Source organism: Neolamprologus multifasciatus, chromosome 18, assembly GCF_963576455.1.
Source record: "Neolamprologus multifasciatus chromosome 18, fNeoMul1.2, whole genome shotgun sequence".
Lineage (NCBI taxonomy): Eukaryota > Metazoa > Chordata > Actinopteri > Cichliformes > Cichlidae > Neolamprologus > Neolamprologus multifasciatus.
The window spans coordinates 7273833-7300060 of NC_140456.1; the positions used below are offsets into that span (position 1 = coordinate 7273833).

Here is a 26228-nt window from a genome sequence, read left to right on the forward strand (position 1 = left end):
GCAGTGTGGTTGTTAATTTTGTGTAGTAGTTGTTCCATGTTCCGTGGGAGGAGTTGTTTTTATTAATTATATTCATACACAGTAAGATGGCTTCATTTTATTCTTTTTCCTGTATTTCTGAAGGCCTCTGAGGAGGAGTGATGTTGCCGTTGTAATAGAAGGTTACAGTAACAGTTTCTTTCACACATGACTGAAGGACAAGGACATCACGCTTAAAGCCACCTGGAATAACTGCCCGTGTTTGACTTGCATGTCTCCGTCCTTCATTTACAAACGTCTCCACATGTGAAATCCAATCTCACATATTCATCGTTGTTTATTTGACGTGTGCTTCCGCTGCTGTTGATTGAACAAATTCTTTGCTTAACCACCCCCCTCCTCTTTTTTCTTCCTCTGCTTCAATCAGGAAGACGTTTAGGAGAGTAGAATTAGCGTCAGCTTTTTTTAGAGCGACACATTGTAACTCCAAAAAACTTTCCATTCTACTTCATCTTTCCGTTCCCACAGATCCCGCTCCTCATCTCTCTCTATTGAGCCTCCTCTTCTCTTTGCTCTTTATATCCCGTCCTCACATCAGTCCCTTTGTTTTGACTCCTCTCATTTCTCTTTTCTTTCTGTCTGTTCTTTGGTCCTCCACTCCTCATCACCTTTGATCTTTTGGTTTTAATATGACAGAGAGCTGTGGGAGCCCAGATCTTTTCCAGCCGGGAGGGACGCAGGGAGAGAGCCGGAACAGAGAGACGGAGGAGAGATGAAAGACAGCTCTCCCCCTCTTGTGGGTACACAGTTTTCCCAAAGGGAGCTCCATCTTAGGCTGCAAGCTGCTGTCAGGACATTGCAGGCACACACGCGAGCATGTAATTCCATGTTGCTCACCTGCTACCAAGAAGTAATTACACCTAAAAGACCTGCGCTGGTTGGACAGATGGTAGCTCTTTCTCAAAACTTAATCCACCTGTTGCCTGTTGATGTTCAGGAAGGGTTAGAAACACATACAGCAGAGACTGAAATCCAAGATAAGGATCTCAGTTTTGTACATCTGCAGCGCTCTACGGGCTCCGTGAGCAACAGAGTTTATCGGCGGTCTATAAAACGATCAAAGACAGATGAGAAGGATGACAACAGCAGGTGCCAGCTGTTATCAGAGGAGAATCAGAGATCTGACAAAAGAGGGATGGAGCTGATTATTGAGGTCTGTTGTGCTCTGGAAATGAAACCTGCCCACCGAAGAGTCGAGCAGATTGTTCTGAAATGAAGGACGACAGGTACACATCCAAAACAGCTGATTGCAAAACCTGCAAGCAGGTTCAAAGTGCATTTTTCTAAACACCTGAATAAAACTGTAATAGTGAATATAGATGAAACTTTTTTTCATCCCTGGGTTTTAGCCTCCAGAGCGATTTGCCAGTTCACTACAAATTAATTCATTTTGCCCTCATTTGCAAAACACGAGAATTTCAATTTGTTAATTAGCTTAGTTTTGATTTCTGTCCAGAAGGGTCCAAAACCTGCAGAAAACTTTATAATAAATGCAAATCATCAGTTGATAAGACCAAAAAATGTCAAATATGTGACATGCTGTAAGCCCTAGGTGGATTTCTCTAAAATTGGGGCTTATTTTAAATTACAGTTCCCTGAATTATAATAGTAAGAATAAACACTCTTATATACTAAAATTTCATTGTTTTGACTGATGCACTATGTTCAGTCATAGCTCAGCTAAAGTTTTTGACTCATTAACGATGCTGTGAGAGTTGCAGAAGTTCTGCTGAAGGTACAGAACGCATTGCTGCAGGAAGGAAAAAGCCAGAGGGAGAAATTTTGTTTTTCCTCTTGACTTGTTTATATAGACACGCTCTTCTCAGCTGCACCCATTACAGTTTGAGTCAGTCAGAATAATGGCTTTCAATCTGCCATCTCTACCGCTGTGTGTGTGTGTGTGTGTGTGTGTGTGTGTGTGTGTGGTTGTTTCTTGTCACTATTATCTACAGCTCCCTTCCTCTCAGAGGGGTAGTTTGGTCAGCTTTACCTGTTATTTTGCTCTATTGCAGCGGCTCTATCGGGAGTGTCATCTTGGTAAATGGTGCATCACATAACAAGCTGTGTGACTGGCCACGGCCCATGCTGCTCACCTCTGTTGTAAGGGCATATGGCGAATACACCACGAAGATTAGACCTCTAAGACCTCTGAAAGCACACGAATGAATAAAAACTTCTTCAAGTTTGATGTAAGCTCTATAAAGAAATGGCTGTTTGGGTTTTTGGTACTGTGGCAGCTAAAAGGTTGACATTGTAACATCAGGAAGTACTTGGGTTCATTATTTGATTATTTTGTTATAAATGATACCTACTCTTCATGCACTAAAACACTCCCCATACCCTCGCCACTCCAGCTGCGTTCTGTCTCCAGGTGAATAATTTCAGAAAACTACCAACTTAAAAGACGTTTCATTGCGCTAACACCATTAGAATGTCCAGGAAGTAAATATTGCTTCAAACGTGTTCACCACTTCCTTCGTCTGTCAGGATATTTGTCTGAAATTGAACTTACTTGCAGAGATTTGAACGTTAGTGCAGAGCTTGCTCAGAAAGCTTCAGTGTAATCAGCTGGTATGCACTGTTTATGCAGGAATCATGGTATATTTGAAGTTGACAGTTCTTTTGTGACTTTTAAAAGATCAATCAGCAGCTTAATCAGCCCGGGAGGTCAGTTTAAAAGAATTACACAGCCCTCCTCAGCACACTCAGTCTGTGTTTTTTCTGTCCAACTGAACATGCTTGCACTGCTCATTATTTTGAGCATTCATGTTGATTAGCTTCCGGAGTTAAAACCTTTAGAAGCTGACACGCGCGACAGCAAAAACTTCAGCAATGGCACCGTGCCTCGTTACTTTTATGCAGCACGTTTTTGCAACATACGCATATGCACCCCATCCCCTTTATTTGCTCTCTAAATGGAATGAATTGCACTTCAAAGTTTATATATGCAAGTAAGTGCAACGTGTGTAGGCTTGATCTGTTCCAGTTGCCACATATTTCGACTCTCCATATGGGATGCACATGGTTTAACGAATCGAAGTCGAACACATTCGCTCTTCCTCCGGTTTCTCGCACCTCCACTCTGTGTGGCTCATATCAGTGGATGTCGCGTCACCATTCAGGATGTGTTCAGGAGTGACAATGGCAGGTATAACCCCCACAGCAAACATTAGGTAGTTAACCCCCTGGTGGTATTTCCAGCTCACTCGTGCGACTCTCCTTTAGTATTTCTAAATACTTCGTTTGAATGATTGACACATCCGGAGAACCTCAAACTTTGAAGCTTCTTTTTTGTTTTGACAGCCAAAAGTGTGAAAGTGTAAATGTCAGAAGATCTCAGAATCCCCTCAGATTTATAGCTGGGAGTTTTCAAAGTGTCATTTGTCATCCTTTGAACGAGGTTTGTCGTGGCTCTCTGTCCCTCGTGTAATGTGTTTTTGTCTGTCTCGCTATCTGCTTCTGTCATCCTTTGAGTCACTCCCTCAATCTACTGTTCCTTTTATTCTGTAGTTTTTCATTTCTGTCCCATCACTCGCTTCATCTCCCCCTTCACTCTCTGGAGGAATACTGATACACCTCTCTGTAACCTTTGTATTCACTTATTTTTCCTGTAGACTATATCTGATAACTTTGGGAAAGGAATAAAGTTGGCTTAAAAGGGAAACCCCCCTTTGCCCTCCTCCGCATCTTCAGTCAGACTCACAATACGAGCGTTTTTAACACAACCTACAAATTTACTTCCAACGAGACTGACTGAGCTCTTAGGGGACATCTCTTCTAAAATGTGAGTTTTGAAATTGCTTTGATTCCTGATGAGGCCTCCATTGTCTATTATGTTTGAGTAAATTGCATTGCATATTTTGGTGCGCTGATACCCCTCCACCAACCCCAGCCACTTTGATTGAATTGGATCGGAGAAATTGCAGTTGAATTAAGTGGATTGCTACAGCGGCTCTGCGGTAATTTAGGAAGTGCTGGAAGTCTCATTTTGTACGCGCCGATATTACTGCTGCCTCTTGTAGTTCCATGAGGTACATGAGAGTGTCGCAGAAACAGTGCTGTATGTGTGGAGACGTGGAAAGGACGTGCTGTTACTGTCAGCATTTCTTTGGCCTTCAAAGACACCGAAACTTTTCTGGAATGTGATTTTGTACATTTACCTAGAAAATCAGAGTCACCATAGTCTCCACTGTTCTGCAAAGGCTTTTCACCAGAACCATGGGGACCTAGAGCTGTTTGGGACTGGCAGTAATGGATTAACCTAAAGAGTTAACACAATACTTTTGTTCAACTCTTTGAGTTAAAGTAAAAGTCTGCACTTCCATCACATCTTAATTGTTTGATTTGAAATCCACTGTGGTCGTATGCAGAGGCAAAGTTATAAAAATGTTATGACTATCTCGAGGTTACAAGAGCGCAGCAGAGGGAGGACGGGGAAAAAAATACATTATAAAAAAATGGGAAGATTTCCTTCCAGGAGAAAGAAGAAAAATATCCTACCGTCAGGAAAGCTGAAAATATAAACATTTACACACTCTTCTGGAGGATCAAGTAAGATCAAGGAGGGGATGAGTTTTTTAATGTTTTATTTACCGGTCTAAATAAAGGGCTTACAATCCAGCCCTGTGAGACGTTTATAAATCAGAAGAAAACACACAGGAGAATTTTACCTGAAACCATCAAATATAGAAGAAATGAAAAGAGTGACTATTCTGCAGAGTGGCCTTGAGAAATCATTTAGTCCGTCAAACCAACTCCTCCTCATCGGGAGACATCAGATATGGAGAGTTGATGAGGATGACCTCTACATTCAAAGAAAGAATTATATTTGCACGGTGATGCCCTTTTGCATTGAAAGAAGGAAAAGTAGCCTCTTTGATAAGGGTCACAATCAGAGACGGTGCAAACGACCTTCACAAGAGTGTTTTGGAAGTGCGCTGTATCAACAGGCCTTTAGAAAGACGCATTAAGAGGGAGGGAGATGATTTCAAAGAAGGTGACTGTGGATTGGGAGTCATGGCACTGTAACATGTTATGAGGGGTAATTTCGGCACAGAATTTTTCTGCATAAGGAGTTTTCTTGAGGAATAACGGTCTCTGCATCTCCTAGTTTTGAGCTGGAATCTGTAGTACGGCTGCCACCAGTCCAACCACGCCTGAAACCCAACAGTTTAAGATGGGACTTACTGTCCTGCCATCGTAAAGCTGTGGCAGTGCAAGGATGGGTTGAAGATAATGTCCCCACATCTGGTGAATGGACGTGTTGTTGATATTGAATAAAAGTTAACGCTTTCACAGGGGCCGGTGAGAGAACTACGCAGATCAATCAAACTGATTGGGATGTTTGGCAACAAAGGAAAGCTGGCCGGGACTGAGTCACTGCGAAATAATCCTGAGCCGGGGGAAACTATCCATGCCAGCCTGGCGCTGCAGACACAGAACCCAGAGATAACAGACGGGACCAAAGAAATGCAGCCGATTTCATCTTATTAACACTGAACCCTGAACTTTAATGTGGGGCCTGGTTTACTATATGGGGTCTAGTTCATCCTAATGATGTTGGATAACACTGTAAACCTGACTAAGGCCAGGGATAGTTCCCCCAAACCAAGAAAAGCATTTCTTCATTTACCTCCCTTTGACATTAAAATGGAGAAGGCGCCACAGAGTCAAATATCACAATTTATTTGCAAATAAATTCGATTACCAATTGTTAAACAAAAAGTAACCACTGGGGCTGAAAACGTGGAAAAAGGCTGGCTGAGGCTGGCTACAAAACCAAGAAGGTCCATGTAGACTCGCAAGAGCAGAAATAAAATAAACATGTTACAGTTTGATACAAAAACATCGCTGGCTATAGAAAGTTTGCATTATATAAGTCATGGTTGCTGTAACTGACAGGTGGATGCTAACGCATGCGGCTACCTTTCTGCTCGGCTAATTAGAGTCACTGTACTGGGCAAACAGCCATGCTTGTGGTGTTGGTGTTATAGGATACATTTAATGCAATTATCTGAGAAAAGCCTGAGCAAGTCCACCAAAAGTAGAACATACAGGATTTTATTTGTATGCTGCTCAGCAGGAATGAGCTGCTATCTGTTTTCTGTATGTTAGACCAATACAGTGTATCGATGCACTTTGCCCTCCACCCAGGCTGTAAAAAAACAAAACAAAAAAGATGCACACACTAAACCGAGGCTTCAAAGCAGGACTTCAAAAACCACTGGGTGACCTCCCAATGGCAACATTAATCTATGGGCAGATAGCATGACGCCATAAACCAGTTTAATGGTCCCAAAGCAACTGAAATGGGCTGAGACCAAAGGAACTCAAATGATTGAAGTTAAGGTCGTCTTTGTTCATATTATGTTTAAATGATCAGGCAAAACAAGCTTTTAAAGGTTGAGGAGAGCCAGTTAAGTTAACACTCATTGTAATTCAATACAGCAACACAATAAAATATTGTTATTCCATTTTTAACAAGCACCACTCACTAGAACGAGGGAACATTTCCTCCCCTTACACTGGAGGAACTGTTCAGCCATGTCACAATACGGGAAAAGGACTCATTTAAGAGAGAGAAAAATATTCAAATCCTTCTCTGTGCCAGGATTTAAGAGAAGTGACACCACAAAGATGCATACACTAAAGATAAAGTAAAGTCCTTGAAAGTGAAATACATTGCACGTTATCTTTTGAAATCTTCTATATATTTTTCGATATACCCTTCATGCAAAACCGCACAATTCACATGAACACGTAGCGTTCTCCTCTCCTTGTGTAGCACCTCGACAGGCTGCCAGGATGATATAAACTCCAATAACGTCCCCTTGGCTCAATAAATCCTCGAGTTATTGACGATGCCGTCCGCCCGTCTGGATCCCATTATCAAAGTGTCTTCAAAGGAGACTAATTGAATTAGTGCAGGGATCTGTAATTGAAAGCTTGCTTTTAATGATGCATTGTGGTCTTGCACGGAGACAAGCATCAGCATTCATTATACGTCTCTGTGTCGGGATGGATTGGACTGTGTGAAGCGCAACATCAAACTTATCAGGGACACGAGTTTATTTGATCCTGCATCAAATGTTTAAAGCTAGTAAAGCTGAACTTGAGATGAGCTAGTGTTCTTTTACTATTTGCTATTTTTATCCTCTTAGCTGGATGTCTGCCTCCTCTCTGCCAGAATGTGAATAAGACATCGAAGGTCATGTGCAGCCATGTTTGATCGTTACATCCCTTGACGTGATGAAATGTGTGAGTCCATTCAGGTGGCCTCTAATGAACCTTTTGAGTGCTTTCAGTAAATGTTCTGGTGGAAATCTGAAGCTGTCTGTATTTGTTGTCTAACTCACCAAGAAATTGAGTAGATTTTTTGTTGTTGTTGTTTTTATTTCTTCCTGAAAGGGTCACACAGCCACTGCCCCAAAAACTATTAGTGGTTTTGTGGTGTTGTTGTTACTGTCTGTCTTTAAGGAAAGAAGCGCTTTCGGCTTGTGTACGAGTTGCTCTGCTTGAGTTATTTTAGGCAAAGTGCTAATGCTAACAAACCAGTTCTCTGTTTTAAAGTCTATCACATCATTATCCCCAACGTTACAGGATTTTTCCATGAGGGGAAAAAGAGCTTAAAAGCTTACAGCAGCTGTGTTGAGCTCACAGAAGACCGAATGCTGCAAAGATGGTCTGGAGCTTTATTTGAAGTCCACCTTTAACTTTCATCTGTCTGTCAGCCACAGATGGTGTGTGGTGGCTTTCAGGTTAGAGGTTAAAGGTTAAGGCTAATTTATAGTCTTTAGCTCAGTGTTTCATCCGTTTGTGAACATATGGAGTTCTGCTGGAGAGGACACAGATACCAGTTAACACAGATAAATGTTTGTGAGCTTGTGTTTTAATGTAGCATTGGTTATCTTGAAAATGAATGTTCATCGAACTGTGAAATATAACTGCATGTATATATGACATTTTAAAATAAAACAGAGGAAATCCAATTCCAATGCAAAAGTACTGAAGTAATAGGAGGAAAAAATCACAAATTAATGAGCACCATTCATTTTTAAGTGTTTTTAAAAGTAAAGATTAAGACCTCGTATCATAATGAAACTGAAAATAAAAAGGTGCTATATTTTGACGATATTTTGTGATATATTTATATTTTTATCGTTCGCTTTTGAGATTTTAAGGAGTGTCTTTTTTGAATTTTATTGTGTAAAACTGCATATTTGCTGCATAGTAGCCAGTATGTAACACGGGTCATGGATGTTGACCAGCGGTTGCAACTGAACACAGGCAGCCTGATATAGTCTATTTATTCTGTTTTTAAAATCTAAAAAATAAATTGCCAAGAGCAGAATGTCTAATTAGCCTGCCTGTGTGCATATAAAGCTTTATTTATACTTTGCTAAAGGCCATCATAAAGGCAATTTCATTATTCCTAAACCTGCTGTTTATTTTTACTCATTTTAAAAATGCAGCATTTTGCAAAGATTGATTTTTATGTGAGGCGCCACTTTGTATGATTCTTTTTTTAAACTTTGACTTGACTTAATTGGCACTGCTAACAGTCAGCTTGACAAAGCAAATCAGCGCTTCTCACCGCTGCACCAGTTCAAAGCACTTCCTGTGAAGCCTTTCTCAGAGGTTGTCGCTATGAAGGGCAGCTTTAACATCAAACCTAATGATCAAAAACTTTCCGTACTCCGGAGACACAATCATTCATATTTAAACGGGATTTTAAAATTTTAATGCGAGTTTCAAAGAAATGAAAGGATCCAGGTACGATGCCACAAATGACTGTAACTACGGTTGTTACTGATTTTTAAACATTTACGCTTCACCGCCGCATTTAACATTCCTGCCACGTCAAAATGTTTGCATTTGGTCTCTGCAGATTTGTGTTAGCGTCTTCAGAAAGTTGTTCTTGTTTCTGCAAATAACACTCACTCCTCTATCTGTCTGCGTGTGTGTGTTTATGTGTGCATTCGCATCAGTTCGTAAGTGACAGCATGGTCAAAGTGGCAGGACAGGGGAGTGGGCAACACTTCATTAAAGTGCAGCAATACTCCACTCAGTCTCCCTCCCATGCATACACACCAGGTGCAGACCACTTCATTTAGTCTGAGAGATAGAAAGGACAGACCCCAATGGATTCTCCTATTAATCTTTAATGAGCCCCCGGGCCTGAAAACTGCCTGCCTGCCTCTACTTTTCCACATCCAGGAAACAAACAATGACTCGGCTGGAAAACACATCGGCCGCCGGCCCTCGTACCTGCCTGTCTGCCTGCTAGCCATTAACCCCCCAACTCGACCCTGAATTATTAATGCTTCTATCCTTTGCTTTGCTCGCTCGGCCCCCTCCCAGCAACGGGAATGGGCGACGTCTTGATTGTGTGGTTTGCAAAGTGTGGCGATGCCTCTCAGAGTGTCTCCAGCTGGACTTCTGAAAAGGATGCCGAAGTAAAAAAAAAATTTGTTCCATTAAACTGGTCGAATCAAGTTGTCGCCAAAATTGTCTGAGGAAAAACTAGTTTTTTGTTTGTTACTTCTTCTTTTTTTTAATTGCACGCCTCTTCCCTTCCTCTCTCTTGAAGCTTTCAGTCATTTCACAGAAAGTTCATCAGCAGATGGTGTTATCCATGTTTCACTAGTAAACTTTCTATTGTGTTGATGTTATTTGACGACAACTGGCAAATCCATCTATGCACATTAGCCCATGGGAGTTGCCATGAATGAATAATATGATGTTGTTAATACATTCTTCCCGGCACACTTTGCCTTTTATAAATGTCTCTCATTTTGTTCCTCTAATGAAATAAAACAGCGTGTGTTGTGATGAATGTGGATCTCATTTGGTCTTCCCCAGATAGCGACTCCTCTCCCCCCTCTGATGTCCCCCTGCCTCACTTCCTCATCTCCTGATAAGTGTTGAATAGTATTAGGATTAGGCGCTTTGAGGTGCTATTGTTTCTCTGCCTGCTGGGTTTTTTGCTCTGGTTTTTGTGTGTTTTCTTTCTAATGTGCACATGAACAAGGCTGCATGGTTTTGGCAAATATTCAGTGGATGATTAGATCATAGGTTTGCACCATTTTATAGAAGAGTTTTTCTGCAATGTCAAAATGACACATTAGGAATGTTCTCTTTTAAAATATTATTATTATTACATGACTTCTTTATGATGATGTAAAAAACTTGGAATTCGGTGCTTCTCTCCACCGATCAGAGAGAGCTCTTTTAAGAGCCACGCTGGCTTCTTTATAGTGTTCCCCATAGTGCTCATATTATCAACTCTGTATCCAGGAGACTGAGGCAGAACACTTTAATGTTCTTCTTCATTGAGCCATTTTTGAACTAAATTTCTCATTTGATGATGCAGAGAATAGTGAATATTATTAGATACAGCCACACTCAAAGTTGCAGAATATAGCACTGAAACTTGATTGCATTTATGATGCAGTTGTCTAAGTTGTAAGTGATGCACTACTGTAAGGGGGATGGATGGATTATAAACTGTCAGCATGTTGTAGAGGAATTTCTTTCACTAAGGTATTAATCACATTATTTCATTGTTTTAACATGTCTGACACTCATACTTAAGACAAATGGTAGGGGGTGTAGCAAAGATGTTGGGGGGAAAACAGGAACTCCAGAGGACCAGTCTTTTGTCTCTTGAGGACTCTGGGAAGTAGCAAGGGAGTGTGAAACAGCTGTGTACTGCCTTTTGTTCCTGGAGAAGGTATTTAACTGAGAGGTTGACTTTGGCTCAGGGAGACTCTGCTGACCCTGCCCCGTGGTCATGCAGGGGCTTCACAAGCTTGTTTGTATGTTGTGTGCATGGGAATAAAAGAATGTTGGCTACCGCTCACCGCTCGTCTGCAGACTTTATTTAAGTGGGAAAACTTCCACAACACTGGCTAATGGCTTCGATGTAAAAAGCATGTTATTTATACTTTGTGTTATTACACTAACTAATGATGATGTTTTCTATACCTTGTTTTGGGGGGATTCAGGGCTTTTCAGAAATGTTAGAAGTAAGCCCTTTTTTTATTTCTTGCGAAACGTTTGTTCTGCAGTTAGCTTAACAACAATATTCAATTACAATTACAATTTTTGCAAAGCATTACTTTTTTTTGGGTAGGGGATTTTCTGAACAGTTGCTAGAGGGCTAGAAAAAGCCTCTTTCGACGCTGAAACAAGGAGCTGATGTGTGATGATCACTGCCTATAAGTGGCAGGGAAGTCGAGTGCCAAAGCTGATATGAAGAGAAACTAAATCATGAAACAGAAAGCTGAATGTCTATGGATCAAAAAGTTTAAGATTTATGTATCTCTTCAAATTTAGAATAGAAAACGGTCACAGGTAGCCAAATCTGTGACCAAACCAAATCTTGCTAAAGCAATGTGGTCAGCAGTGGTTTTGCTCATGTGGTGTAAAAGATGCTGTGTTTTTCATCAGTGTTTCCCACTGCATGATGAAATAATTGTATGTGGTGGTTTGGCCAAAGGTTTTTCATGAGGTTAAAGTAAATCTTGGTGCTGATGGACTAACCTTTGGAAGAATTCAGGGTGCAAAGTTCAGTGCAAAGCAATGCTTATGCTCCTAGTGTGGTTTTGTCTCAGTGTATTAGTCAAATCGCCAGCGATTGGCCCTGACATTAAAGTTGGGTCAGTTTGGCACAGAGGTTGTCTGGTTTGAAGCTCCATGGTGAAACTTGAACACACAGCCACACTTTATTAGCAGGAAGACTGGGAGTGCACTGGGAAATTTAGAGGTGGGCAGAATTGTACGATTTCACCAAGTATGAGACGCATTAGATTTTAGCATTAGTCATTAGTGTTTGAACACTTATTCCTAACCTGGTCCCCAGATGGCATAGCACAAAACAAAACAAGGTGTAAAATACAAGAAATGTAAGTCCTCAGAGTCCCAGGTGTGTATCCCTGTAAATATAAAAAGACATTTAATTAAGATCTAAATTCCTGTAACTTTTCTAACTATCTAGAGTCATTGAAAATTCATGTTTTTGTCTGTTTGTAAATAATGCGTATACTGCATTTGTCACGTTTGTTGACTTTTCTGTTTTCACTGTTACAGTCAGCACTTCGGGCTGGCAGAAGACGACTTAAATTAAAAGACAGCAGCCGAAAGTTCTTCACACTCATGCTTACACTCGTATGCCGCCCTGTAGCTCCATGTCCTCAAGGCAACCAAAGTGTCATGGCAACCGTACGGCAGCCACGGTAACAGCAGGCTCATTTTCATACTGATGAGGCCAGTTGCCGGGGAGGCCTGCGCCTCTGCTGCTGCAGCCGCTCGCTCCTGTCTCCTCTCCAATGTCGCCCTGAAATTTTAATGACCTTCTTTCTCTGCTTCTCATTTTTCTCCTCTCGGTGCACCTTGTGTGTGTTTGTGAACGCGTGTGTGTCATGAATGTCAAGTTCCCTGTCCAAACTGACACGCACAAAGTGTCCACAGTTAATACAAGAAGAGAACAAAGGCGATGTAATTTTGATGGCGTACGGCTGTAAAGGGCATGTATTTTTATAGCTGTGGAAAACCTCCTCTGGTCTGCTCCTCTTGGCCACATCAGGTTTGCATTTAAGACTTTTTGGGTGGTGGACGGCACTGTTTTTGTGTCGGCATGCAAACAGAAAGGCAGGAAACAAGATGGGTGAGGAATATTGGCTCATAAATGGCCTAATCCAGCAGCGTTGATCGTGGTCTTATGTGTTTGTTGTACCAACTAGGAAACGACACTAGGTCCTGAAGATATAACGGAGGTTCGGTTCTCTAAGTTGACACATTTTCAACACATTGACACGCCGGTTATGCATTCCTGATCTCTGAAGTCTGTCTTTAAAAACCTCCTGCTGGATCATAGCTGCACATCTCTGAGGTCTGTGAGAAACCATACGCTTCTTGGACTGCGTTCAACTGACGTGAACGTTGGCCAACTCATGGCCGAGCACGAGTGCCCAGTGTGACATATGGACCAACTGGAGTGGCAGAAAATGCTGTGTAGCCTGTTGACAACATCATTTTTCTGTAAAGCATAGATAATGTGAGTGACTGTCAACCAGTTCATTGGCTGGCAAGAAAAACTGGAAAATTGTGTATGCGGTTTCATCCTGCAGACATTTAGTCATGGGTGTGTGTTGCCAACAGTCGTATGGACATCATTCAGTCCTTGAACTAAAACAGGATTCATCTACCTCACACTTGTAATCTGGTGGCTGAGCTGAATGTTTCAGATTAATCTGTTTATGTAAAAGAGATTCAGGCTCAAGTCTTCTTGTGCTTTTTGAGTGTCACTCACTCCAAATTCTTCTTCTTTTTTCTCTCCTTTTGTTTCGTTCCAGGAGGAAGCGGCAAGAGAAGAAGAAAACGGACGGATCGAGCCTGTTGGCCGAGCTGACTCCATTGACCACACTGCTGTGAGGTCACTAGAGTAAGTCACTTCGCTAGAATGATGGTTGTAGAGGACGCCCAGCTTTGTCAATCTCATCCTCTCCAAGTGACTCTGACCAGAAGATCATTCGACCTTTGCTGGTCAATAATTGCACTATACATTGAATTATGTGTGTTTAAACTAAATGTATTGGCTGAAACTTACAATATTCGTGGTGTCGCCACACCTCTGTAAGCCAGCGCCTGATGTCTTGCTAATACTGCAATACTGTTTCCTCATCTCAGCAACCTGGTACGCGCAGTGTTAAGTATGATGGACACAACCTAACAGGAAGAAGTAACAACTTTGGTTGTTCGAGACTAGAATATCTCTTCAGAGTTGACCGTTGTAAATCTGTTCTCCGCATGCTTTCTTCACATAATAGGCACTTAAAAGCTAAAGCAGCAGATTCTATATTGTAGCCGAGGTTTGTTTGTCGAAAATCTCATTTTCAGCCCTGCTTTCCGATTTACATAATTCTCTTTTGTGGGAGCAAAATGATCCTCGTCTCGCCATCAGAGCTCTCCCACGCACTAACCCATTCAGCTTCTGTTATTAACAACTGTGTTTTGTTTTGTTATTTTGCTCCATTGCATGCTTCCAGTTTAATATGCAGGTATGGTATTATTATTCCTGTGATTTCCCAGAGACTCTGGTTTCTCCTGCCTCTTAGTTGTCAGTTAGGGGCCCATTTTCCCTGGGCTAATCATAGTCGTTGTATCAAAGCTGTGGATGGATTAGATCTTGCATCTTTATAATATTTGCCAGTGTATGGTCAGCCTTAGAAATGCAAATAGCTGGGACTGTTTTGGGTTTTCTTTGCTTTTAAATGGATATCATCACATATTAATTTACATATAAATGCTTTAAGAATGCAACTTTCTGTCAGTTCTTTCATTATTAGGTCTCCCCCGTCGCTGTTTTCAGTTTCTACATGCAAAAGCCAAAAACATCAGTAAACTTGAGCTTTTTGTACAACTTTTTGGAACGTTTTGGTTTGTGTTGTTTACTCAAGGACATCAGACGTGCTTTTAAAAAAAAAAAACTACCTCTGCAGAGATGCACAAACATATCTTGTTTGTCAAGTCGCTGATGCACATACCTCTCAAATCTGAGTAACATGTACCATTTGTTCTCAAGGAACCTGATATGTTGATCCAGCATCTTGTCAGGAAGTTGCTTCCTTTCTTCTTCTTTTTTTCTTGCCAAGTTTGACTGTGCATTTCAGCAGAGTGCTGCCAGAAGAGATTTTCCAGCAGAGCAGAGGAAGCTGAATTCCTCTTTAGGGAACTTATTAGTGCTACAGTGTTAAATTTCAAATTTTGACATATTTCTTTCTTGGATAAGTGGATGTTAAATGTGTCTGTGTGGTGTGGTTACATTGCTTTGACTTGATTGTTTTCTGTACCATTTGGTTTAGGAACTTTCTAATTAACACTCAGTTTCTACCCCACTGTGTACATCTTCAAACAGCACCCATTCGCTTACATGCAGCTTAATTCCAGCTTTGAAAGGGCAATTTTCCACTCCACAGATATTAATGTGTCATAGGATTAAGGTCCCACGCCCCAAAAAGCAAACACACTGCATTTGTCTCATTACACCCTCTGAAGAGCATCTTAAGTCCGAATTGGGGGTGTGAGGGTTTTTTTGAAAACCTTTTTTTTTTTTTTTTTCCCGTACATGTGTTTGATTTCTTTGGATTGCTCTGTTTTATTGTGCTTTTTGTCTCCTCTGACTTCTATTTTTATTTGTTTGTTTGCACCACTGAGCTGTTGTCATAATGTTTCTGTCTTCATTGCCTCATTTCCTGTTTTTATTTTTGCCCACATGGTGTCACCCCTCTCCTTTGATCTCCACCCCACACCTCCTCCCCAACCCCACCTACCCACCCCCATCTCTCTCTGTCATTCATCCGTCTCCGATCCCAGAGACATTGTCAAACTGGTGGAGGTGTCAAACGACGGTGGGCCCCTGGGGATCCACGTGGTGCCTTTCAGTGGCAGGGACCGCAGGTAAAAATAACCAGAGCAGAACCGCTGTGCTCTTCAGACAGGCTAGAAGAAAATAAATCTGAGGGCCATTCAGACATGGTGTCCACGGGTTTTTGCATAAAATATGTGTGCTCAAAGGGCCAATTCAGCCTTTTTTTGTTCTGTGACCTGCAGTGCTTTTTATCCATCTAGATTATTTTGATACCAGCTGCCAGGTATCATCAGTCTGATTGCTCTTGAATATAATGCAGTCCAGCTGCCTTATGATACTCAAACAGCCAAAAAATACATTTAATGTATCGAGTTTCATGTCGGAACTTTCTTTCTAACCAACTTCTACCAACTTGCATGCATCTATTCATGACAGTGTTACAAGACGTAAATATTGACAGCAATAGCTGCGACTAGCTACAGTAGCTGCGCCTTCCTCTCATTAGGCGGATGTATACAGTAAGAAATGAGTTCCTGTAGGTAACTGCTCATAGCAAAGTTTGTGGGGATTTATTTTTTTTTTTGTCTTTAAGGAAGCAGATCATGAATTCTGGATAAAGACATTCCTGCTAATTTTCCTTTTTTTTTCCTGTGCCATCACACTGGTCTTGAGTTTTCATTAAATCCAAAAGAAGGCAGACAGAGCATGCAAAAAACCCAAAAAACAATCAGGCTAAAGTCCAATATTTGTTTACTTTTTTTAATACAGCATGTCATAAAATGTTAAAATTTCTTTATGAATATGCCAAAAAAGCTTTAGTTATAAATGTGGTTTAGTTCGTGGCAACTTATTTCTAAAGCATTGTACTTTTGATTAAAAACGCCACTATGTTTAAATTAAATTGTGCTATGGCCACAGTCCAGTTTTTCCAGTGTTTCCAGTTTGGCCTCACTAAGAGGGGACAGATTTTGCTGGTCCACTTTGCACCCGAGCCGAGTGTTTTCCCTTCATAGATGAGAAAGGTTGCTGGACAAGGACTTGGGGCAAAATATCGAGGAGTTTATTTGCAGTTTATGCATCAGAAACTGTTCAATAAACCGTTTTTTTGATCATCGTTTTGAGAGATGTCTGCAGACGGTGACGTAAAGAATGTGTTTTTTCTTGATTGCGTCATTGCTCGGCTGTTTTTGGATTCTCAGTCTTCATGCTTGGCTGCCTTTTGCTGTGCTGCATCACATTTCTAAAGCCAATAGCTCAAAAACTGGCCAAAGTACAGCATAACTATCTAGACTGATGAATAGCACTGCAGAGCACACAAAAGCACTGTAAAGATCAGACTCTTATGTATTTGGGGTTCCACAGGAAAGTGTTAGCAACACACGATGCAGAACACAATTATAACATGTAGCATTATGTTAAATTCTTTCTGCTAATCGGCTGCGTTTAATTAGGATTTTTTGCAAACATTTGGTCTCTGCCTTTCTTTTCTTTTTAAATATATCTTTTCGCTTATAGTTTTAGTTTTTGCCACTGGCACACGTCTGACAGGTTTTATATTTAAGAAAAGAAAATAGGAAAAAAGAAAATTGCCCACTTTAGCTGATGACTTGTCAGCCTTATTGTAGTCTCATAAAAGAAATTCTCTTTGGTTGAATTTGGTTTCTGGTAACAAATGTCACGAAATGTGTTAATTTGGCCTTTTATTTTTTGCAAACCCCCTGGAGAGAAGCGGGCTGCATTACCTCAGAAACACTCCCTCACAGTAATGCCCATGCATGCCACACATTCCTCTTTGGTGGCAAAGTGTAATAACTTCATCAGTCATACAGGCTGAATGACAAGCACGCACACACACACACACACATGTGCGACCACAGAGGTTTTCATGCCGGCATCATGAAGCAATTTGCCAGTTTAGTGATTAATCATGGCTGTTTGGGGTTTGCAGGTGACCGTTTTATTTCTCTGTGGCTGCTGTCACATCAGCTTTACATTATTTAAAGAATACACTGAGCAGTGCACTCAACACACACATCTATACGCTCGCATTCAGAAGCGCACATGGAACAAAACTCTGAAGGAATTAGTGGAATTTCACATCTGGTTTTTGAAGATCCACATCATGAATGCCTTTGAGGTTATAACACAACTATAGAGCCAACCCCATGCAGCTAGCTGTCAGCATAGTTTTAAAGCTGAAGTTTACATGTAGACCTTAAAAAAAAAAGAGAAAAAAAAAGCATGAACCCCAGCGCTGACCAGGTTATTTAGGTCTAATATAATGTCATAGTGCCAAGGTATTTCCTGTCTCAGATATTTTCCCACCAGCCAACCGCAGCCCCGCACATTCCCAGATAGGGCTGTGCGATATGACCAAAATCTCATATCCCGATATAAGAATTCTATCTTATATCTTTGTGATAACGATATAAATCACAAAAATGTAACATTTTCTCTAAATTCTGTGAATCTCGGGCAGCTCGACCTGCCTGAAGTGTTTCCAGCTGGGCGCCATGTAGCTGGAGTCGAGTGTTTTAACCGATGCATAAAACGACACACTTTTAGACATAAGTTGTAACGGCCGCCATTTTCTTTGTGAGGCAAAAACCTGCTCTAACGTTTGAGTCTAAGGTTTATTTTTTAGCACCTGGCGGCTCTTTTTTACTTCTTATCCATAAATAATCTGCTCTTTCACGTGATTCAGTTTATTCAACATTATTTAAGTCTCAACAGGATCTTGAGCTTTATTGTGAAAGGTTAATGTGGAAAATAAACAAGTGGACACGCGATGGTTTTACCGTCATTGTTGCTAACGACAACGCATAAAAACAGGCGCTTGTCCGTCCGTAGTGTGGTTATATTAAATATAAGAGAAAGAGAGAACTTTAAGAAATTAATATAGCCACTACAGTGACCATCAAAACCATGAAAAAATATTGCCGTAAACAGTTTATTTTGCGACACCACGAAACAAACGATAGCATAAAATGAAACGATAGATGTTTTTATATCGTCATCAGATATATATCGTTATATCGAACAGCCCTATTCCCAGACTTCCTCTACGTATCAGTCTAAACTAAGACTCCTAAATGCCATCAATGACTGTAAAGTCTCTGTTGTACTTTATTGAAAATCAAGATCATATCACTTTTCTCTCTGCCCAATGTAATCAGCCTAAAAGCACATTTATAATGTGCTTTTCTGCTATTGGGGAAATGTCAGTTTGGGTGGTTCACCAAGATTAAGATGCCCAGCTTTCATCAGAGAAATGGGCCCCTCCACAGCAAATCACATTGTGTTCTCACTCAAATTCAATCAGCCGAATTGTCTCTGAACTTTTTCAACTCCTCAACTTTTCTGCCCCCCGGAGTAATCTCATTCTCATTCATATTGAGTTATAAGCCAGAGGCGAGGGCAAGTATTAAAGCCTAAAATCAACCCAATTTACCTAGGCAACACTCGCTCACACTACCCTCGAAAAATCCTTGATGCTCTCAGACACGGACTATATGCCGAAGAAGACTCGATTAGGGTCGCGCCGTCTTCCCTACCCATAGCTGATTTTCTTCCTCGTTCTCTGGTCTATAATCCAAAAAGCGCTCTTTCAGGTGAAGTTAGCCCCTCGCTGTGGCTGTGCGGGGAGGCATAAGCCAGTTTGCCACACTGGATTACAGAGCGACAAGCGTTGAAGCTCAGCATGGCTGAAGCGCTACAGCGTGATATACCAGCTACTGTCTGCCATCAGTCTGTAATACTGTTGTTTTTTTTTAGTCCTCTCAGAAATCACTCTGTTTACTTTGTATTCAGAAAAAGGACAGAGGAGCTTAAGAGGTTCGAAAATTAACACATGCAAAGCGTCAACCCGACCAGAACTACATTTGAGGTTTTGAATGTGTTGATTGCCTTTGAATAGATGCCTCCCCCACACACAGCCTCTAAAGCACCCTGATGTGATGCGACTATTTTCTCTCATAAGCCTCATTGGTACACTGATGATGCAAATGACAGGACCACACTGTACTCTCTTCACTAGTACTGCATGATGAAGCAGAGGCAGCAATTAGGCATAGCTGTCTTTTTTGCCAAAAAAAGGGGCTTTTCATCAGCTTCACATTGATGATTCTTGAATAACCATATGGCCACGGGAAGAGGGATTGTTAAAATAAAAAAATTATTTTCTGTAGTCAGAATAATCTAAACTATATCGAATATCAAAGCGTTATCAAAGATTTTATAACCCCTCACAAGGACAAAGACTCTTAGCCAGCATTTATACAGTGTGCAAAAAAGTCCTAGTGTATTCTTCACCCAGCTGTGCAGGCCACAGTGTTTTAACAGCCATGTTGAGTCCACAGACACTGCATCCTCTTGACATAAACTTCTGAACATTTCAGGACTCTTGGCTTGTTGGTCAAGCGTCTGGAGAGAGGAGGGAAGGCCGAGCAGCAGGGCCTCTTCCAGGAGAACGACTGTATCGTCCGTATCAATAACGGAGACCTGCGAAACATCAGATTTGAACAGTAAGACTGCAGCTCACGGGAGCCGTTGTTGAGCTCTGGTGGTCCCTGGTCTTCCTGTGTGAATGGCTTTTTCGCACCATCGCCTCTTCCCCAGCTTTTTATACCCATAGTCTAAAACATTCTTCTTCTTTTTTTGGCTGCTCTCCTCTCTCCTCATGCCTATTTTACTCCCTCTCCTGCCGGCGCACAGTCTCCTCTGCTGCCTGTCACTGTGCTAAGCTAACCTTTCCCTACTTAACTCCTGTAGGTCAGAGCCTCAATTCCTCAAGTCGTCCCTGCAATCCTCTTAGCCTTTATTCCCTTGTGTTTCAGTAACAGTAACAGCTCCACTGGACTCCTACTCTCGCTACTTTCTCTTTTCTTCTGTCAGAAGGAATGGGAATAAATCTCCTAAAATTCACAGCTTCTCCTTTTTCAGTGCTGTTCATGTCTCCTGCTTTTATTCCCTGCCTAACCAAACTCACACATCCACTCATTTTCTAGATCCCGTACGATGCATGCGAACCTATATGCTGTGTATACAGTACATGCAGTATCAGCAATGCAGCGATGCTTTTTTGTTTGCGATGTTCTTTTGCCAGCATTACATTTATACAAAGTATATGCATGTTTTAAATGCAATAAGCTGCTCCAAACTGATGAACATTATGTAGGACACCTATTATGCATAGATGCATCTTGGTGGATTTAACCGTTCCTCGAAACGTAAAGAGTCAAATATATATTTCCCCATTTAACAAACTAATTAAATCAGAATCTAGTCACACAGATTATATTGGTTGGTTTCTGATAAGTTCAGGCTTTGAGACTTTTGCTACCACCTCATTATAATGGAGATTAATGGGATTTTACTTTAGTATTATCTCTTACATGACACAGAATTCCTGTGTTGATAATACCAGGAATGTGCTGTCAGATCTGTTTACTGGGTAGAAATTGAGCAGTTGCAGCAAAAGTATGAGTGGAGGTATATAAGAATAATTTGGGTGAACCAACCAACTTCTGGATCCCAGTCATGTTGTCATGTTCCAGCCATTCCCACAGTTGGAGCCACAAGTTATGTGATGGGTGGGAATAAAGCTTCCATACATAGTGTTGCGACAAGTGCAACAGTTGCTCTTGTTATTTATTTTCATAAGGGGGCAGACTACATCTCCTCTGACACTCGATCCAGCCTGAAATTGTAAAGACACCGTGACGAGACCATCCCCCTGAGGGAAGGTTATTGGTAGCTGGGAAAAGAGGCCCGGAATTTCACAAAGAAATTCTTCGGCAGCGCGACTTTTGGTTATCGGTCTGGGGGTGGAGGGGGAGCAATAGAAATTCTCGCGGCCTAGCATTTTCTCAAACGTCTGTTCAGCTGTCAGGGGACCCACGTTTGCTTTATTGAAACAGGTGGCGCTAACAAGGCTTTGGTTTTACAGGGCGCTGACAGCCAACATAAGTTTCCATTCACACCTAATGTACACGAGCTCAGACCGAAGGGGTCTTAAAAGAGGATTTTCTGCAAAGTATTCGACGACTGGAGGTCTCCTTCATCTGGAGCCAAATGAGGGGATTATGCGATGGAGCTGTTGGGGAGGGTTCAGTCACTTTCTAGAGCCGCTCACGCTGGCAATGAGTATTAATTAACATGTCAGAATGTTCAGGTGGGCGAAGATGGATTTTATATATAGTACGACTGGGTGTGTGTGTTTGAGAGACACTGGGTAGATGGAGTGCTCCACTTGGCAAGTTTGTACAGACAAGTATTGCACTTGATTGTTAAGTATGTTGAGTTTTGCCTCTGTGTCTATCCTTTGTTCTCTCCATGTCCTTAAACCATCGTAAAACTCGTAAATTTCCTCCCACTGTCTTTATCCCAGAGCCCAGAATATGTTCCGTCAAGCCATGCGCTCTCCGGTCATCATGTTCCACGTGGTGCCGTCATCGATGAAGGCCCACTACGAGCAGCTGTCCCACGCCGAGAGGAACCCCGTGTACGCCTCGGGCCGTTTCAGCCCCGACTCCCTTAGCGGCAGCACTGTGTCAGGCATCGACCACACGCCACAGCGGATGTCCCGGCACGGTTCCCAAACGCACCCACACTCCCATCCGTACCCCCATGTGTTCTCAGAGCCGACTGACGGTTACCCCCCTCTGCTTCACCCCGCGGTTTCTGCGGCCAAGCCCCCGACAGGTCACGCCCACTCACCGCAGAAGGGGATGAATTCCACGCCAGCGGGAGGCTATACGAAAAAAGTCGGGAGGAGGCTCAGCATTCAGCTAAAGAAAGGTGAGGAGAGGTCTCCACAAAAACGCACAAACTCTGCTTTAGTGTTGGTTTCAACTCAAAGATAATAGATCATAAACCATAACTAGTCTCATAAGCTTATTATTAACATTAATTATGTCATGAGGTTAAGTTTTTCATTGTTAAGTAAATATTAACACATGATCCACAGAAACATTTGGAGCTTTCATCATCAGGAAAGATCTTTATTGTTTCTGAGGAAGAAAAAAAGCAAAGTCATCCTAGCCGCTGTAAAAGGGTTGGGTTTGTTGTTGTTTTTGAAGCATACTGAGACTCTTTCCAGAGGATCTGTGAGTCTCTTCTCGTGCTGTGCGTTTCTCTGGCTTTTTAAGATTTAGAGGAATACACAGCATCAGTCTAACCTTTTTATATATCTACCCAATAAACAAGCAGCTTCCTGAGTCCTTGCAAACAAGTGTAGGAACACAGTTGGAAGATGGTTCGAGCACATATGTGAACGAGGATGTAAGAGGCTTAAAAACCCCATCCAGAGCTATCCGTACTGATGTAAGATGTGAAAAAGTGGGTGATAAAAGCAAACAGCATCTGCTTAGATGGAAATGTGGAGCAACAGGCGACGTTAGGACTGCAAAGCTGCAGGGATCCTGGTGTACGCTTTGACTGACAGTGGACACAGGTGGTGCAAACCTCTGCCAACAGGATTCCAGGTGTCGGTGCCAGGTCTCAGGGCCAGAGAGCTTGTTGCTAAGCAGCCGCTCGTCCCCGTGCGCTGTCAAATGCCACAGCAAAGAGTCTGACAGGGCCGCACCATATGCCCGTTGAAGTTTTCACCCAAACCTGTCCTCTCTCATGGGGCGGGAATCAAGCCAGAACATAAAACATAAAAACGTCCAGCTGCTTCTTAAAAATTCCTGACTCACAGTTCTTACCATCCATTCTTCTGTCAGGTTTTTTTCACTCTTCTCATCCTCATCTGCCCTCTCGCTGACAAAACACTTGTGAAAACACTGCATTCTGTGCATGATATGGCAGGAGATCTGTTATGTTCACAGTCAAAGATGTTATCTTTTCTCATTCTACCTTTGTTTGCTGTTGTTGGAGCAGACACTTACATGGATTAACAGTGATTCCCAAGAGGCTGTTTGGCTCATCTGTTTTGTTTTGAGTACCGACTTAAGCCTACAGCTTTGAGCGCAGATTAAGCTCCTGCATTTCTTATGTGCTCGAATCAGACACCAGGCTCCTTGCAAATCCCAGGGAGTATCAAAATCAATCACAGAATCTTATTTCTGCACAGGAAATTGCTTAGGTATGTCTTAATCAAGCTAATGGGAGTTTTAAAGATCCTCCTCCCTGTTTAAAGCCAGGAACTCTACAAGCATTTACCGGTGAGTTTAATGCCGCACCTCGAATGCCTGCGGGAAGTTGATTGGCTCATCAATGCAGGGGATTAGGTAGAGGATGTGAAACAGGATGGCTAAGTGTTGTGCTGTTCTTTTCATTGGCTCATTCAGACAGGCAGGGGGGGGATTAAGGCCAAAACCCCTATACAGCAAAAATGCTCCTCATTGTTCTTATATTAACTTTTTTTGACACACATATCTGTTAGGGGTGGGGGAAAAAATCGATACTGTGTAGTATGGTGATATTTTGTTTGCTAATAATGTATCGATACAGGGACAGCAGAAATCGATATTTTGTTACAAAAAAGGTTTTTGTGCTCTGACTTCAGAGCATGTTGATCCTTTTTCTGAGCAAGAATCCTGACATTCCTTCACTGTCCAAATGTGTTTAACTTTTTTTTGGCAGCAATAAACATGATAGTTTACTTATTTTAATTTAAGACATGTTTTATTTTAATTAAGTTTAAAACTTTTTTATTTAATGTAAAATTATATTTTGTTTTAATTTACTTTCAAATTCTTCAGTTGCTGAAGGGGCTGCATAGTTTTCATAAACTGCATAGTTCAGAATAGCTATAATTGTACCAGATGGTTGCATTCAGTTAAGTTGGACTAGACTGTAATACAAACCGTTCAGTTTGTCAACAATAAAACTGAAATGAGAGAAAGACGAGTGTGAGACTTTGTTATTAGATAAAATGAATATTGATAAAGTTTACCTTTATGTACAGAATCTGAATATCGCAAAATATTTTTAAAAAATTGCAATAATATCGTATCGTGCATTAAGTATTGTGATAATATTGTATCGTGGGATGTATGGTGATTCCCACCTCTAATATCTGTTCAAATGGTTTATTTACAGAAACATATCACATGATCACAAGTTCTGAGCACTTGTACAGTAATCTTTATGTGAGAGAAGTTACTCAAGTATGTTGATTATCTGGAGAAATACACCAGACATTGTGCTGTTTTTTCCTTCACACATGCTGCAGAGCAGTCTGTGTCAGACATCCACTCACAACCGTAAATGCTCAGTTCAGTTTTAATTCACTGCTTTTTTTACCTGCAGTATCTGCAGTTGTCCGGTCCTGCTCATTTAGACATTTCTGTTGTGGACCTGCAGGTTTTGTGTAGAAAGGTTTAGAGCTGCATTGCATTTGCAGATAAAAAGTTCTGGTTACCCGCTCCCTAACCCTGTTGTGTAATGCGTGTTGTTTTTTTGACCCAGGTTGTTTTTCCAATTTCTGGCTCCAATTAAAAATCAAGCAAAAGTATTACATTTCTTCAGGCTGAACTTTCTTATTGGCACAACATAATTGCGTGTAATTATTGACTGGTTCAAACTGAGACTTTAAAAGCATGCATTTTCATTGCCCTGCAATGTACAAACTACTTTAATTATTCACCACAAACCTACTTAAGTGCTGTGCTGACAGGGTAGAGGATTTCTCTTCATTTCCTGCAACTTCAAGTTGCCCAATAATAGGAAATAGTTTGTTTGTTTGTCTGCTAGGAATATGGATAATATGAGACAGAGACCCGCGTTCCTAATGGCTCATAATGATGCACTCGTACGAGGTTGCAGGCAAAACTTGCAAACGTACACAAGCCAAATGCAATCCGCCCACAGAAACACAGGTTAATGAGCACATGTAGATCGACAACATCTCGGGGTACTGTGTGCCTTATAGGCCAGCTCACGAGGGAAAGGAGAGACTCGTTGGTGTATTCTTCTCAAAACACAGTCAGTTTTCATAAATGATGGTGTGAGAGGCATTTATTGTGAAATTTACAGCAACGGTTGTCGCTGTAATGCTGATTATATTGCCTCTGTTTTTTTTTCAGCATTGTGATATTCTACTGATTATTTCCTGAAAGTATGATGTAATCATTCAGCTGCATGCTGAGCTGAATCAGACAGAATCAGGCGGATCGTGTTTATCACGATGTTGCAGTAGTAAATTCACAGTGGCCTAAACAACGGCCTCACTTATTAACGTGGATTACAGTTATTTCCTCTGACACTGGGGGACGCACTCTTTAATTCAGGTAAGGTGGGCCACTTGTTACTGGATGATGGTGCTGGAAAAACTGGTTAGGAGTGTGCTCTATTAAAAGAGATGAGGTACTCATAGTTAATGGGTCAAGTGTTCCCCTCGGGTGGGACAACTATATTCATACCAACCCTTTACTCCTAATGAAAGAACCCACTTGACTCTCAGCTAAATGTCTCCCAAAACACCAGCCAATATTATTGCCCTCTCAGATACAGGAGAGTTTTATCAGTTGAATATTAACATATTTTTAGCAGCTTGAGATCCAGAGGTACAGAGGAGACTGTGCGTCAAGATAAAACCAGATCCTATCATTAGATTTTGCATCCTCACTTATTCACCCGCTCATCCCGCAGGCCCCGAGGGACTCGGCTTCAGTATAACGTCACGGGATGTTCCCATCGGGGGCTCAGCACCCATCTACGTGAAGAATATCCTCCCTAGAGGAGCTGCTATCCAAGATGGCCGTCTCAAGGCAGGAGACAGGTTGCTAGAGGTAAGCACGGGAAAGTGCGGTGATGCTTTACAAGGCGTGTGTGAGGAGGCTTTCATTTAGTCATTTAATAAAGTCTTAGATGG

At 41.6% G+C, this 26228-nt stretch overlaps 1 protein-coding gene across 15 annotated transcripts in view; it reads left to right on the forward strand.

The window, feature by feature from the left end:
- The window catches only part of pard3ab (par-3 family cell polarity regulator alpha, b), a 373665-nt gene that overhangs the window by 139767 nt on the left and 207670 nt on the right, over positions 1-26228 (forward strand). For 13 of the 15 annotated variants that reach the window (XR_014870592.1, XM_085140456.1, XM_085140460.1 and 10 more), the window contains 5 exons: positions 13395-13483; positions 15415-15498; positions 19807-19932; positions 21798-22207; positions 26006-26145. Coding sequence is in view for 14 of the 15 variants with exons in the window: in XM_085140456.1 (XP_084996582.1) it covers positions 13395-13483; positions 15415-15498; positions 19807-19932; positions 21798-22207; positions 26006-26145 (849 nt within the window). In the remaining variant the exon portion in view is untranslated. The remainder of the gene's footprint in view (positions 1-13394; positions 13484-15414; positions 15499-19806; positions 19933-21797; positions 22208-26005; positions 26146-26228) is intronic. The other 2 variants (XM_085140454.1, XM_085140457.1) reach the window with 2 other exon arrangements.